This window comes from Nelumbo lutea, chromosome 3, assembly GCF_056320005.1.
Source record: "Nelumbo lutea isolate HS-2025 chromosome 3, American lotus-T2T, whole genome shotgun sequence".
NCBI classification, from domain to species: Eukaryota; Viridiplantae; Streptophyta; class Magnoliopsida; order Proteales; family Nelumbonaceae; genus Nelumbo; species Nelumbo lutea.
The window spans coordinates 107,219,069-107,236,855 of record NC_142686.1 but is presented as its reverse complement, the minus strand read 5'-3'; the positions used below and the strand labels follow the sequence as shown (position 1 = coordinate 107,236,855).

The window sequence follows — 17,787 nt, the reverse complement described above, 5'->3', positions numbered from 1 at the left end:
TTAAAGAGATGCCTCTATGTCTCTATATATAGAGTTGGATGACAAGACTCAATGCACAATTGCACATAAACACGTGTTATGTATGTATATATTTATATTTATATTACAATTAAAAGTGGAAAATAAGGTCTATATTGTGATTTTTTTAATAAAATATATTTATTGTTGAATTTGGTTTTTCTTTAATTTTAAAAGTAAATAACATAATTTGAACTGCTACTTATATTAAATTCATTATTTCAGGTGTTAATTTTCATCCTCTCTAATTAAATCTTATATATTTACGTTTACTATGTATTAAGTGACCATTGAGGGGGGGGGGGGGGATATCCAAAAAACCAGATTTGATCTAAGTCATGCTTGGTGAAAATCCAAAAAACCAGTATTGGTGTTCCGAACGCAATAAACATGACTATAAAGTGAAGCTAGTGCAAGTAACTTGTCCAGAACACAGGTGATTCGTGGCCAAGACTTAATCACTGTAACTCAACGCACAAGCCTTTCCAAACAAGAGCTAAATAATTGTGCTTTGTGGACTAAACATCGTACTTTTGAATTTGGTCATTCTCTAATTGTGAGGGCAAAAAATATAATTTAAACTATTACTTTTCGCTTCATTTAATTCTCTCTCGTTAAGGTGCAACTCCCACTCTCTCTCCTTAGAACCTTTATTTAAAGTATTTTTGTTTCTCACCAAAAAAGTCTACTAATTAAATATATCCAATAATTTTAATAATTTAAAATATGTATTCAAAACCAACACGAAAAATAAGCCACCCTTCGAAATTGGTCAACCTATGGTCTTGTAGTTAAATAATAAAAATTTAAATATAAATAAAAATGCAAATATTACAAAAATTACAAAAAAAATATCGTAAAAAAAATCTAGGCACATCTCTAGTATTATATATTTATCATATTAAGCAATAATAAGCATAACAAATGAGAATTATTTTTATTAATGATGGAAATGAAATACAAGATTTAAAACTAACACAAAAAATGAAACCATTTTCCGATTCAAGAAGTGAGTCAATAGTTCAACCTTTTAGGTTAAATGGGTCAACCTATGATGTCATAATTAAATAATAAAATTTTAAAAAAGATAGAGACACAAAAACTATTAAAAATATAGAAATTCTATAAAAAAAATTGGGTGCATCTCTAATATTATGTATTTATCATATTGAACAAAAATAATTGTGATAAATAAGAAGTATTTTTATTAATGATAGAAATAGAATGAAAAAGTAAACTTGAAAATAAAACTATTTTGCATCTAATATAATTGGTGGTCAATGGTCCGTAGGGTGCAAATTGGGCAAAGCTTAATTTGAGGCCGGATTGACCCAACTTGCAAATCTAGGCGGGCTGACTTGGATTTTCGGTCCTTGAGTTGGGCTTAGGCCTAGGCTAAAAAATTTGGGCTTTTTTATTTTCAACTTGGGCCTAAGCCGAACCCTTAGGTAGCCCAAACAAGGCAAAACTACATACATACATACATACATACATAGACATATTTGCATACATGCATGCAAATGCAATTATACACATACATTTATGTCAGATTTTGTCATGGGGTTGATTAACTAGCCCAAGTTTGAGTCCAACCCAAGTGAATTAGATTTTAGTGCAAGTCGAGTCCAAGCTCAATATATCAAGATTGACTTTGGTTTCGAGCCTTAGGCCCAAAGCATAGAAATAGAATTAAAAAGTAAACTAACTTGAAAAGAAAACTGTTTTTACATCTAATTGGTGGTCAATGGTCTATAGGGATGCAAATTGGGTAGGCTTGAGCTCAAGCCAAACCATATTGCATTTTATGTTGGCTTAGATTTTTGGCCCTTGAGCTAGGCCAAAGATCAAAAGTTTGGGATTTTCTATTTTTCCCTTAAGTAGCTATATATGTTTTCATACATGTTTGCTCTCATTTATTGATTTCCCGTTCTTTTGTTGCAGAAATATGGAATTGGCTTTTATCTTTGTTCGGGAGCAGGTGGTTCTTACCAGCGGAGTGTACATATATATACATTATACATAAAATGTGTATGTTTAAATATATGCGGCCCAGACTGGGCTTGAAGTATTAGGCCCAGGCCCGACCTTAAAATTTATCGGCCAGATTCGAGCTTGGGCCTAAACACAAAACCCAGGCCCAAGCCCAAAATTTTCCAGGCTAGGCTGAAATGAGCACCCCTAGGATAGAGATTCACTCATTCAAAGAAGAGACTTGCTCACCAAAGAGAGGACTCTCTTAACTCTCAAAAGTGTAGAGAGAATAGGCCGAATGGGCCTAGTATCTATTCTTGTATCTTTGTAGTGTGTTATTTATTTGTTTGTTAATGGGCATGTTACTTCTTTTTTATAAGTTTACTTTAAGTCCTTGCTTAGTTGGTCACCCACTTAAGGGCATACTTGTAATTAACTTAATGAATGAAGATTAACAAAAGGATTAGAGAGGGGAGAAAGGAGACTGTCAAACTCTTCTTCTTCTTCCTCTTCTTATTCCCTCCTTCGGGTACTATGGCAACATTAGCAATCTTAGGCTTTCTTATTCCCTCCTTGGCTGAAGACATCCAAAGATAATGCTGACTTATATGGGGTTGCATAGAGTTGACCAACCATCCTATTATTGTATAGCAAGGATCAAAATATCGGTATCAGGTCTCATATCGGATAGTTTGGATACGGAAACGGATACATATACGCTTTGGAAATGCATGGATACAGACAAAAGATATGAAAACACATGAATACGCTACAAAAATAATACAAATTTCGTAAATTCATCAATTCCACTAATTTTAAAAGTCAATAATCACAAATAAAGAATAAATACATAAACAAGTATATTACTAATATAACAAGATACATGAATATCTTACAATTCTATTAATAATCCAACAATTAAGAGTCAAAGACTCATATTTTATAGTTTTTACAAAGTAAAACATGCACAAAACCATTATTATGTTAAATTTTATAAGTCCAAGACACAAAACATATGCAATTGTTATATTTTAATTTCTATAGAAATTATTTTATATTTTTACTTTTCAACATTAACAAAAAAGTCAATTCAATATTAAATTTTGAAATGTTTGATAATATCAAAATTACTATCATATTAAATTTATAATTTTTCTAAGATACATATATTATTATCATATTTTTACTTTTAATCTTAACTAAAACTATATCAAAATTATTAAAATTTCTAAAATACATATCATATGAAATTCATAATTTTTAATTATTATAGTAATGTTTCCATTATTAACATTTTTATTTTCTATAGTTTTTCTGGAATAACATATCATTTTTATATAAATTTAAATTAGTGGGTTTGATAAATTCAATTTAATATTATATTCTTGAATATTTTGTGAAAAATTTTTATTTTCGTAAATAATAAATATGTATTTTTAGTCTAAATTAAAATATAAATGAATAATTTATAAACAAATTAATAAAATTTGAAGATACATATAATGTACAAATTTATGAAATTCAAGTACTAAAATAATTATCTATTATTAATAAAATGTATTTTATTTCAATTAATATTATAAGTTGAATGCTAGCATAGTTGTTTAGAATCTTAGCGCAGAGTGGCACAGGTGTGCGCACCAGTGCGTGTATTAGTGTGTATCAGAGTGTATCGGCTGATGCAAGCCGATACAGTGCGATACACACCGATACATACGGATACAGTGTCGATACGCACGATTGGACGTGTATCGTACCAGTCGTAGCATATCTTGTATCCTTTCCTACCGATACCGATACGATATGCCCTGTATCGGGCATATCATGTCGATCCTTGTTGTGTAGTTCTCCTGCATCCATTTCTTAAATTTAGGGTCTATCTCTTCGGGTTTCACCTTACTGCCTGTGAGATACCCTAATTTACCTCTATTATAGACATAAATCCGTATAAATTGTGCCCAAGCTAGGTAATTGGTTCCATCTAACTTAATTTTGGCCACACCAGTTAAAACGAAATCTACCGAGCCAAGCCCGAATACCGGCATCTGCTTGAACTCATTTCTGTATTTCTCTATTGATCAAAGAAAAATAAAAAAACTAGAATTTTAGTCTATATAAACTTACTTGAAGTCAAAATAGTACCCAAATACTTGAAAACTAGGGTTTCACTATGCCCGGCTGTTAGGGTGAAATAGAGAAGTTACAACTGCTCCTACCAGAGCTTCCCAATCTCTTCCAAGACTGAATCACAATCATTTAGAAGTCAAAATACACCTCCCAAGAACTGAGCACCACACCAAAAGCTTCTCCTTTACCTGTAACTTCGAAACTCTCTAATCGTCTAGGGTTTTAGGAAAAAAAAAAACATACAACATCACTTCTTAGAAGTTTTCGACCAAACTTCAACTCTCCAAACCCTCTACCAACTAGGCAAAACATCGTTTGAGCTATAGAAAACCTATCTCTCCATACATTCTCCTAATCGAAGCGTGTATTGGAAAAGAGAAAGAGAAAAAGAAAAAAATGGAAGAAAGAAACCTAATCTGATACCAAGAAGTGTATCAGTCCTCTGAAATTGATATAAACTTGATTAAAATTAGAGAGAAAAGTAGAAAAAAAGTAGAGGGCAGCAATACAAAAGGAAGAAGATGGAGAAAAGAAGAGGAGGAAGAAGAAGAGTTTGATAATCTCCTCTCTCCCTTCTCTAATCCTTTTGTTAATCTTTATTCATTATGTTAATTGCAAGTATGCCCTCGAGTGGGCGATCGGTTAAAGCAAGAACTTAAAGTAAACTTATAAAAAAGAAGTAATATGCCCATAAAGACAGGCCCATTAACAAATAAATAAATAACACACTAGAAAAATAAAAGAATAGATACTAAGGCCATTCAGCCCAGTCTCTCTACAGAAAAAAAAAACTCTATCTAGAGAACAAAAAATAGATGTTGGAGCATTAAATGAAAACTAATTGTTGGAGTATTAAATGAAGAATTAGCTGTTAGAATTTTAATGAAAAACTAGGTGTTATAAGTATATTAACAAATAACCATATGATTCTATATTTCTTAGACCTTGATTGTAGATTACATCAAATGCTATTTACAATGAATGTATATTCTTTGAAATTAGTGGATATAGTGTGCCATATAGCTAGGCATGATTGACAAAGGGATTCTGTGTGTGTGTGAGAGAGAGAGCACTACTAATTTTTCAAACGAGGGAAATGATAACATGAGATTAGGGACAAGTGGCCTCTACTCCACTGCTTGTCAGATATAGCAGTAGATTCAAATTGGACGAGATCCAAACGGGATTTCCTACTCACTTTTCCTACCCACTCTCTACGCACTGTGAATTGCAGCCATACATCTCTATTATGGATTGAGAGATTTGTGGCTACAATTCAAATTCAAGAAGGGTAGAGAGTGGGTAGGCAAAGTGAGTAGAAAATCTGGGTTCTGATGATCGTCCTGATGTAATTTCTCTCATTTATCATCCATTGAACTGTTCCTAGCTTCGTTTGAAAAGTTTATTTGTAACTACAAATTCACCGCATATTACTTCAGAAAGCTCATTTCTAACCCTGTACAAACAACGTACCCCATTCAAAGCAGGTGGCATTTGCCTTTTCAGCCTTAAAAAAAGGGGGATGCTGCAAGTACAGGCCTACAGCCATTAGTAAAAACAGGCTATAATGAAGTAATGAACCAGAGAAGCTGCAAAGTACAGCAAGCAGTGAAAAGAAGCTGAAAAGTGATGACAAGTGGGGGGGGGGGGATCTTAGGCATGGATGTGCGAAACAACTAAGGCAGATGGCAAGTCATGGGACCCATTTAATTGTGGACCCACCCCAATCGATCTTAACTAAGATACAGATGGCAAGTCAGGGACCCCTTGACCTCTGATAGAAACCTGAAATCAACTTGGAATCAGCTTCCAAGCAAACGTCTTTGAATGCCTCAGACCTGTCTCCACAAGAATATTAATGCAAGATATTGGTGTCCATGCAGCTCGATCCATGCCACATGCATCAGTTATTCATAGCTTAGCCTTGACTGACTGATGAAGGAAAGTTTGGAAAAGATGAAACCACATGGGTCTACGTCCCTTCAGTACCTTATCCTTATATCTTTTTGTTTTTCTTAAGCTTGTCTGAATTAGTTGGTACTTGCATTGTGCGGGAGTGATGAAGAGCCAAAGGTGCCAGACCCAGAACAACGGCCTTTTCCTTACACTCAACACCAGCCTCACATTCTACAATCATGTACTGTACGTGTGGTAACTTCAATTTTATTTTCCTCTTTTTTTGGCTGAATACTATGTAGTAGTAACTTTTCTTTCACTCAGAGATCCCAGAGAATATGGGGAAAAAAGAAGAAGAAATATAAAGCTAAGTATGTCTCTCTTGTCCAATTTGATGAAAAGGAGATGGTCCAAACAATCAAAGCATCTTGGTTGGTTCTCACTTCTCCTCACTACCCTTTCTCCATATATATTCCATGGGCTCAGCTCAGCCACTCAGGTTTTGATCCTAAGCCCCACTCAGGTTTAGATTATAGGGTGGTGTAGGCCTGATGCAGCCATTACTCATTCACTTCCAATTATTTATAAAAAGATTTGGGTGGGAACTTTGAAGCCTGTCTTGTGGAAATCTTCTGTCCTTTGGATTAGCTATAAGGCTGATGTCTTTGTTTATTTCCTACCAACACATGCATTCCTCTTAGTCATACTAGCCATCTTTATTCCTCTTAACTTCTTTCTTCTTTCAAATAAATTAAAGAAGAGAGTAAGTTGAGTGCAGCAACATGATTGTCAAAACTGCATACTAATTGATGAGCTCGTGCATTTCACATATATCTGTGGACTAAACAGTTACAGGTTTAAGAAAACCACGGCTTGTAACGGTGGATCTGGGTCCGAACTTAGTCCCGAATAAAAAAAAGGGTAATAGCATATAAGCGCAACTTTTGTGCTTTAATATCAATAAAAGTAATATATTTTAAAAAATTTCAAAAATAGGTTAACTTTTTAAAAATAATATTAATAAAGGGAAAAAATTAATGTTCGTCCTCTTCTTCTTGCCATTTGTTCATTAGAGCCGTCGTCCGTTGCCACCCGCCACCCACCTCTGCCGCCGCCTCCAACAACGTTGCCGGAGGTGATCGGAGGCATAGGTTACAGTGGCGGCACTGGTGGTTTCTTTGTCCAACGCCGCCACCTCTGGCAATGTTGCCGGAGGCGGAGGTGGCTGTGGGCGGCAATGGACGATGGTGGTGGGTGGTGGCGGACGGCGGCAGGCGGTGGCTCTGGTGAACAAATGGCAAGAAGAAGATGAACATTGTTTTTGTCCTTTATTGATATTATTTTTAAAAAGTTAACATATTTTTTAAAATTTTTTAAATATATTACTTTTATTGATATTAAACCCCAAAAGTTGCCTTTATATGCTAGAAACCCATAAAAAATAAAATAAAAATAAAGAACCCACTTAGGCTTAGTTTGGAAGGGGTATAAATGTAAATATATAAAATATAAAACCTTATATCTTGTATTAGTTTGCATGTATTTGCACCGTATATATTTGCATTTGTACTCTTTCCAACTGAATCTTGAGTTGTGTTTGGTTGCAATGCAAATAAATTTGCACTGATGCAAAATAATGACAGTACAAATTATTTGAGTGTAAATTTTTACCTATTTTTGTTTTAAATTTTAGCTTATTTTGTTTGATGGCAGTACAAATGAAGTAAATTAAAACATGAAGCAGAACAAAATAAAACCCAAAACAAAATTAAACAAAAATTTGCATTTTTTTTACATTTGCACTAGTGCAAATTAGTTTGCAATGCAACCAAACACAACCTTAGGAGGAGATTATTGTTCTCAAGAATACCTTGTATATAAAATCATGGTTTTCAAAACCAGATGGTCAAATTGGAAACCAGGAACGATTTCATTTCATCCTAAAATCACTTTTTGGCCAAAAATCGTTGATTTGATTAGTGAACCGTTGACCCGAGTGATTGAACTGTCAAACCTATGACTTGAACAATAGTTTATGGTTGTTATTTATTTATTTTTTATATTTTAAGTTAGCATCAGCCATCCGTTTGGACCAAACGATTGGACCATTCAACCCGGGAATTAGTCCCTAGAACGGCTCCCTATTTGGTTTGGTCATCATACATCTCCTTGCTTCAAACCCCCCTTCCTAATTTTCTGTTTTTTGAATTATTTAATTTTTTAATTCCACATAATTACCAATTAAACCAATAAGTAAATCACATATACTTAACTATTTCTAACAACAAGGGCTTTGCTTTTCTAATGTTCAGCCAAGTGGCGCCACTTTCCCCCACTTCCTCCTAAATTGTCTTTATTTTCTATTTATTCCTAAATTATCTCTAACTCCTATTTATCTCTTAAATTATCTCTAATTTAGTAGAGAGATTCTCTCCTAAACTATCTCTAATTCCTATTTATCATCTCTGCCACTTTTTATCTATATCTATCTAAAGAAAGTTTCAATTAAAAAAATTCAGAACTATTTAAATGTTATAATGAAATTATATACTAAATTTAAAATATTTATTCAAAACACAAAAATTAATAGATTTAATAATATTCATGTTATTAATAATTCAATATTTTACAAAATTCATCATGAAATTATGTAGTAACACTATAAATTAGAATTTCATGAATTATTCAATTTAAATGTTACTCAAATAATAACATTTAACATTAAAAAATAAAACATTATTTAAATATTTCAATAACTAAAAATATTAAATAAAAAATAAAAAATAGCTAAATAATATAACCAAATATTTAATATTATGTAATACCATTAAAATAAATAAAATGAAAAAAATTAAAAATTTTACATATTCTATAAATATTTAAATAAAAAAATATTTAATATGACAAAAATTTAAATAGTTAAAATAACGAAATTATGTAATAAATTTAAAAAAAATCTTAAAAGTAGAAAAATAATTATAATAGAATTCATGATATTCATATTAATAATAATTTAATAATTTACAAAATTAATAACAATTTATGTAATAATAGTACAATTATAATTTTATGGGTTATTAAATTCAATAAATAATTAATATTTAAGAATTTAAATAACAATATCATTTCAATAACTAAATAATATTGTAAATAACTAATTTCACTTAAATCAATTAATAATTATAGAAAATAACTATCAACAAAATTATATTTATTAGTAATAATTTTACAATAAGAGTGTATATTCATTATATATTTATATATACTATAATTAATATTTGTTTTATTTTAAGTAATTATTTATTATTTTTTATAAATATACTTTCAATAATTATTTATAAATCTATTTTTATTTTTTATTTGATAGAAAATCATAAATAATCATTAGAGATTAAACAACTATTATTTAATGGAAAATTATCAACTATTATTTTTGTTATTTTTAGTAATTATATATTTTTATAATTTATAGATTAATACTTATTAGAGACTAAACTATTATTTGAGATTGCACTATTTATTGACTAATTTAGTATATTTTTAATATTACTATAATTTTGTAATTATTGTATTTTTATTATATATTTATTATATTTTCATTATAAACTTATTTTCAATTATTTTGTACGTTTGCTATAAACTTTAAATAGTTATTGGAGATTAAACTATTGTTATTTATTAGAGATTAGATTATAAATTTAGTTGAAATTAGGAGTGTTCAATGATTAGTTCAGGTCAACTGCAGGCTGTTTCACCAACCAAATCGATCTGATCAAATCCGTAGTTTGTCCATCAAAACCGATTGACCATTAGTGAAAACCCACCAACTCGGGTTGTATTGATTTGGGTCTATTTTCGATTTAGTTTGTTTGTTCAAAAGATTTAAACTTAAAAAATAACTTTAAATTTCATAAATTACAATGATATTTTAAAAAAATAAATTACAAAAACTAAACCTATGTTATAAAATATTTTAGACTAAGAAATATGAGAATTTTCCTACTTTTCAGTATTAACAAATTAAATTTAAAATATAAAATATTATTATATATTTATTAAACCGAAGCCGATTTGAAATACTAGAAAACTGACCAACTCGGGTTGAGTTTGATTGGATTGTTTATTAAAAAGTTAAAATATAAAACAATTATATACTCTTATGTAATTCTATTGTTTAACTTTCGCTTAAGAAAGCTCATGCATCGCACAGGTCCCCGTCACCATGCCTCTCCTTGCTCCATTATCCCCACCCAGCATTCTCTTTGACTTTCTCTCCTCTCTGCTTCCCACCGCTCCCATTAAGCCATGTCACCCAACCACTTAAAAATATTCCTATAATCTCTCTCCTAAGGTATCTCATTTAAACCAATAGGAAAGTATCATGTTGCCCAATTCCCTAATCAATTCCTAAAATGCGTCCCCTCCCCCCAATATATATCCACTCTCCCTCATTTAAAATATTTATATTAATTAATAAATAGTTAAATACGGTTATATTTAATCACACCCATATTCAAAGAGTATTAAATAGTGTTATTTCCAAAAGTTAATAAATACGGTTAGTAAATTACCAAAAATTAATAAACATTGTTATTAATTAACTCATTAACAACATTTTATAGAAATTGAAAACTCTTTAACTAAGTTCTATAAAATTGAGAATTATATTTAACAATTATCAAAAAGTAAAAAATTTTAGTTATTCTTATTATTATAATTAATAACCAAATACAAATGGGGGAACAAATATATTATAATGTTAGAAAATTAAATTATTAATTAATTTATATTGAAAAATAAAAGATAAATTAGTGTAATTTTGTTAGTAAACTACCAAATAAAAATATAAATTTAATAACAATTTAAAAAATTCAATAAATCTCCATAGTTACACAAATGTAATAAAATTTTCAAAAATTTTCATAAAATAACATTTTTTAAATTAAAAGATATAAAGTATTTGAAAGTTTATTTAAAATGCATTATATAATTCTTAGAATATTTTGGAAAACCATTAAAAATTATGTAATATTCATTGCAAATTATTGAAAATTATTAAAGATAAATGACTATGGGAAATGGAAAAATATAATTTGAACAAATAATTACACAAATTATTAAGATAAATTTGTATAATATTGGAAAAAGGAAATTAGTGGTTAGTTTATATTGAAAATTAAATTAGTATAATTCTATAAGTAAACCATTTAAAAAAATAAATTATTTAATAAAAATTAAATAAATTTGAATAAATTTTCAAAATTACACAAGTACAATAAATTTTCCAAAATTTTCATAAAATTACATTTTTGAATATTAAAGGCAATTTAGTATACTTTTAAAAATTTACCATGTGGTTGATACTCAATATATCATTTTGATAATTTCTATCATCAAATTGAATATTGGGTTGATGAAGACAGTGTTTTCAAAACTGGATCAAACTAGATGGTTAGACCAAAAAATTGGGAACTAGACATCATTTCACCTCAAAATCGCTTTTTGTCCAGGTCAAACCATCAACCCGAACAACAGTTTTTGGCCTTTTTTTGTTTTTTCTAATTTTTTATTTTTTGTCAGAGTGGGTCATCCGTTCGGACCGAACAAACCGTTCGACCCCAGAATAGTTCCCTATCTGGTCCAATTTTAAAAACCTTGGATGGGGAGTTGGTGCCTTGCCTTGAGCTTGGCTTAGTGTGCGACATGTCCTGGCCCAAGGCCCGACCCATGGGCCAACCCAACCCATGGCACGGCACGGGCTCGTGCGGATTCGAGACATGGGCCGTGGCGAACCGACCCCCCCAAATTATCCTAGAGGAGGGAGGCACGACCCGGGACGCTTGATGGGCTAGCACGACGCGACTCGCACTTTGTGCGGGCCACATGCGGGTCGTGTCGTGTCGACCCAGTACGACCCAATTTACACCTCTACTTGAACCCGCCCAATACTGGGGACGGGACAGGAAAATTCGAGGATTCTCCATCCTTGATGAGGAGTGGAGTGCCTTGCCCCTGAACTTGCTCGACATTGAGGAGTGATTACTTTGCCCTAAACCGCATGACACTAGGGACGAGGCGGGGATGTGATAGAGTGTCTTGACTATGGGGCAGGGAAAGGGATGGGGTGCCTTACCCTGAACCCACCCCGTTGTCAATCCTATATAATTATTAATTATTAGTGGAATTAATAAAAATGTTATCTTTTATAATTATTTTTATTTATTTAAAGTTAATCAAAATTTCATTTAAAAATAACAAAAGAATAAAAATTATTAAAATTACTACAAATTATTAATAAAACTAAATTTATTAAAAAATATTTATTTGTATTCAATTAACAATAATTATTTTTTATAAATCAACATTAAATAAAAAATAAAATTATTAAATCTTTCAGATTTTTCCATACATGACACGGGTCTGAACTGAAAAATCTATCCAGTTGTACTAGCGTCAACCACAAGCACACGTACATGAACAAAAAGGGGGACCCAAACCTGCTGTGCAAGTTCCTGATGATGCTAGCAAATCAATAGTTACCGCATTTAAGCTAAAGCATAGAATGCTTATTCAGTAGTGATTATGTACAACGATTATGAGTTTTTCTTTCTTTCCTTTTCTTTTTAAATAAACATAGCTATAGAACCCTTTCTTGTCTTTCATTCATGTTTTGTTCTTGTTGAGAGAGAATAAGAAAAGAAGAAACAAAAGATAAAAGTGGAACGAAAACCTTAAAATTTTGATGGTGGTAATAACACTATATTTGGTTGGGTCGGGGAGAATGGGGACAGGTGCTTGCAATTTGAGAGTAGGCCATCACTATAACCGCACATCTAAATTGTGCCCATGAGATAACCATATATTCCAACTACGTACTGCTTACAGCTGCTTCAAACTCAGTTTCCAATATTCCATCCTTAATCCAATCTAACGAATGTTTTGGACCAATTTGGACTGGTTCAATTCAATGTCTGGATTGTCCAATTTGTTCAAGCTCATTTTGATTTAGATTGGTTTCAATCCAAACCCGGTCCATTGACATTAAGGGTGTCAATGGAACGGTTTTGGATTGGATCCCATCCAGTCTAAAATTAATTTGGACGGATTGGACGGACCAATAAGACATATGGGATTAGACCAATCCAGTCCAAAATATTTATTAGATTGAATTGAACCTGGTCCATCTGTAACACATTTTTATTGGATTGGGTTGGATTAAGCCAATATCCAGTCCATTAATATAAGATAAGAACATATGTGTCAATGGACCAGATTTGGGTTGAAACCAATCTAAATCAAAATGAATTTGAACAAATTGGACTGGTCCAAATTGGTCCAAAACATTCATTGGATTGGATTGGACCTGTTCCATTTATAATGGACTCACATTGGACTGGATCAAATTGGACCAAATCCAGTCCAATTGGCACCCCTAGTTGGCACATATATTCTTATCCTATATCAATGGACCAGATATTATTGGTTTAATCTAACCCAATCCAATATAAATTTGTTATGGATGAACCAGGTCTAATCCAATATAAATTTTTGACGATCACCCCTAGACCCAGCACTCTTAATGGTCTAGCTATGATATAAAAAAGATATGGTATGAAAAGAGTTTTGACCACACCAAGCAAATAAATAGCTGATATAGCAATTGTTTAACAGTAAATAAGCACAAGATGGGAGACAAAACAAAGGCATTGGTGTAAATTATGGCATCCTCCATAAGATTTATCAATACACTAAGGTCATTAAATAAGGGTATCTGGCCACTGAGATCACAGACAGACAATATAACTCATTTCGATACATGAGTGATGCAATACGGTTTAATTAATTGTGAGCCATTCAAACACAATAATTGCTCTTCTTGACCCAATTTGATACCTCTCATTAATAGGCCATATATAGCCTAGAGCTTGTTGCATCAGGGGAACCATGCATGCAGGAAGAACCATACACCTGATCACCTTCTGAAATCGATCCAATGGTGCAAATTAGGGTTTACAGATCATCCATGCATAGGGTCTAGCAGCTATTTATCATAGAAATCATATTGTCTGTGAGAGTACAAGTATTAGTGCATTTACCTGAGCATAGGGGTGTTTGCATTAAATGTCAAATCGACTAAACCGATCAAATCAGTCCTACTCAATTCGAATTGGTTGGTTTTTTTAAGTCATTGGTCGGTTTTGGTTTGTATGAAAAAAATAAACCGATAGTTTGGTTTGGTTTCAATTTTCATGTATGAAAATCGAAGCTAAACCAAATCGAATTGATCCTATATTTTTAAGTAATTAGCCCCTATATGTTAAATGTTGATACACTTTATTTGTGTTTTGTTTGAACTTTAGGATAAAAATTGGTTATTTATGATAAAAACTAAAAATATAAAACCAATACAAATATAATACAATGGTACAATATTTAATTCAGTTTTGTATAAATTTAAATATATATTGACAAAAAAATCAGTTTCGTATAAAAAATTAATCAATTTAAATATATATATTTTGGTTTTGCATAAAAATTGAAAAGAAATAAACTTAAATATATATAGATATTTAGATATAGATATTTTAGTTTAATATATATACTGAATAAATCGATAAACCGACCCTTCATGTTTGAGTCAGTTTTGCTTCAAGCTCAATCGGTTTCGATTTAATCAATAAATAAACCGATTAGGTCAATTCGATTGAAAAAAATGATTCAAAACCCGTCGACACTCCTACGTGAACCCATATATATATATATATATATATAGTTGCGTCACTCCAAGTTCAACCATATATGTGCAATTGTGCATTGAGTCTTGTCTTCCAACTCTATATAAAGAGACATAGAGGCATCTCTTTAATTAGCCCAAGCTACCAACATACCCAAGTTAGAATATCAGCACGCTTTAAAGCTCCAATATCCAACTTCGTCCATGGCTCCTGTACTCATTCCTCCCATCAAGATCGGCCACATAGATGATGTTCAAGAGCTGACAAAGGTTAGACCAACAACGGTCCCAGAGAGGTATGTCCGAAACATGGCTGAGCGGCCAACGGTACCCACCTTCTCATCCCCATCTCCATCCCTGGACATTCCAGTTATCGATCTTTCTAAGCTTGTTCAAGGTGGTGATGATGAAGCAGCTCGGAGAGAACTAATGAAGCTCGCTGCCTCCTGTGAGGAGTGGGGCTTTTTTCAGGTAAAATTCATGCAATAAACTTCTCTTCATTGGTTACGTTCGTTAATCGTTATATATGTTTAATTTCTTCCATCTAATATATAATTTAACTGCTGAATTACAAACTCTGAATTTCTCCTCTTACTTAACTAAACACGTTATTAACATATATATAGGTTATAAACCACGGGATTGACAAGGATCTGTTGGAGCGTATAGAAAAGGTGGCAACGGATTTCTTCATGTTACCACTGGAGGAGAAACAGAAATATCCAATGGCACCAGGGACCATCCAGGGCTATGGCCATGCCTTTGTGTTCTCGGAGGATCAGAAGCTGGACTGGTGCAACATGTTGGCTCTTGGGGTTGAGCCCCACTACATTAGAAACCCAAAACTTTGGCCGACAAACCCAGCTAAATTCAGGTATGTATATATACGTAACAATTCTGGTTGGCATCATTAATTAATACAAATTTCGTGGGGTTTAACTGTAACACTACTTCTGCATTGATTAACGCTTCTAGCTGTAATACATTTATATCTGGGGCTTTAATTAATTAATTTGGATATATATATGCAGTGAGACTCTTGAGATGTACTCAACAAAAGTAAGGAAGCTATGCCAGACTCTACTGAGATTCATAGCCATGACCCTGGGCTTGAACCAGGATACGTTCAATAATATGTTCGGGGTGTCTGTGCAAGCAGTGAGAATGAACTACTACCCACCATGCTCGAAGCCTGATCTCGTGTTGGGTCTGAGTCCACACTCGGATGGAAGCGCCCTAACTGTGTTGCAGCAAGGCGCAGGTAGCTCAGTTGGCCTTCAAATCCTCAAGGACAACACCTGGGTGCCTGTTCAACCCGTGACAAATGCTCTTGTCATCAACATAGGGGACACCATGGAAGTAAGCATATATATTGTCCTTAATTAATTAGGGTATCTAGTCAACTAGCTAACTTGTTACAACATCATCAATTTCATCAAAGACGACCCATTTCTAATTCTAAGTTCTGATGATCATATGTATATATAGGTTCTCACAAATGGGAAGTACAAGAGTGTTGAACACAGAGCAGTGACACACAAGGAGAAGGACCGACTGTCAATTGTCACTTTCTACGCTCCAAGCTATGAGATCGAGCTCGGCCCCCTGCCCGAGTTGGTGGACGACAACCATCCTTGCTTGTATAGAACATACTACCATGGAGAATACAATCGCCACTACGTCACCAACAAACTGCAAGGGAAGAAAACTCTGGAATTCGCCAAGATTCAGACGACCAAGATCTCAACTTAAGACCCCACTCCTCGGTCCTCACCACGCCACCTATTAGATTTGTATGTGAAAATATGACATACTGGTAGTAGTGTTGGTAGTTTGATTTCAACTCTTGTGAATAGGGTAGAGCCGAAAAAAAAAAGCATAGGTTCTGTACTTCAAATCAATCTACATCTTTCATGGGTATTACTGTTTATATGCAACTTTTCCTTTGTACATTTCATGACTATTAATGGACGACTGTGGAGCCGCTTGCCTATATAAAACTTTCTCCTGTAGTGTTCTTGTCTTTGAAGATTCTTCTCTGGAGGAACTAATAACTAAAATAAAATAATGGAGAAGTAAGAAGAATCAATGAACATAAGCAATCACTTTTACTGTTTAATTTGTCATTTAGATTCCTGGAAAGGAAAGAGACCTGCAATTGATGGGAGTAGCCAATTAAGCATCTGTCCACCATAAAATCTCTCCCTTAATCAAATTATGATGGTGCTCCCTTGTTTATGGAGAAAGAACTTTCTCAACAGATTATGCATGTATGTTTTCTACAGAAGAACTAGCAAAGCAAAATTGAGTTTGGGTCCTTGATGGTAGGGGTGTCAATTGACCGGTTTTAGTTTGAATCCAATCCAAAACAAAATTATTAAATTGGATTTGGATGGTCCATTATAATTATTGGGTTGGGTCCATCCAAAATAAATTGGTCTATATTCTTATTGGTCTGAATTAAACCTAAACCAAATTTCCAATAATCCGATCCTGAAATCCAATCCAATCCATTTACATTTTAATGGATTGGACTGGATTTGGCTTATATTAGATTTGGACTGAATTGGGTCCAATCCATTGATAAGTGGACTCACATTAGACTAGATCCGATTGGACCAAATCCGTCCATTTGACACCTCTACTGATTGATGGTGCTAGCTGAGATGTCAGTATGTCACCAAGTGATTACAGTAGGGGAACAGAATCAAATTCAAACCTCCATGACGTCTGATATGAAATTAATATGCTTTCTAGAAGCAAAAAGTTGTCAAAGGCCCACCACAAGTTTCATTTATGACTTAAGTAATTATTAATGGCAGGTGCTTTTTCCTCAGTTCGAATGGATACCTTCCAATGAGCCCCTCACCCACCCCCACCCCTCTCTTGTGCTCTCCTGTCTCTCCAACCAGTATTGGAATGGATGCTTGAAGAACCACCAGATTCTGAACAGAGAAAAGTGGTATATGTATACCCATCAGAGACTACCAACCAAGAGCCCCACCAGTGGGGAAAGCACTCATTATTGAGGGCACCGCGGT

At 32.9% G+C, this 17,787-nt stretch overlaps 1 protein-coding gene across 1 annotated transcript; it reads left to right on the top strand.

The window, feature by feature from the left end:
- The first annotated feature begins 14,797 nt into the window (after nt 1–14,797).
- Nucleotides 14,798–16,746, top strand: LOC148867442 (protein LATERAL BRANCHING OXIDOREDUCTASE 1-like). The gene is made up of 4 exons (XM_088979459.1): nt 14,798–15,217; nt 15,373–15,620; nt 15,778–16,105; nt 16,235–16,746. The coding sequence occupies exons 1-4, from the start codon at nt 14,951–14,953 to the stop codon at nt 16,496–16,498; spliced, it is 1,107 nt and encodes a 368-aa protein (XP_088835585.1). The 5' UTR covers nt 14,798–14,950; the 3' UTR covers nt 16,499–16,746.
- Nucleotides 16,747–17,787: the final 1,041 nt, after the last annotated feature.

Bases quoted from the DNA above. Each gene is read 5' to 3' on its own strand.
- LOC148867442 (XM_088979459.1), top strand. From the start codon at position 14,951: ATGGCTCCTGTACTCATTCCTCCCATCAAGATCGGCCACATAGATGAT. The intron at 15,218-15,372 runs GTAAAATTCATG...ACATATATATAG, and splicing joins AGGAGTGGGGCTTTTTTCAG to GTTATAAACCACGGGATTGA. The intron at 15,621-15,777 runs GTATGTATATAT...ATATATATGCAG, and splicing joins ACAAACCCAGCTAAATTCAG to TGAGACTCTTGAGATGTACT.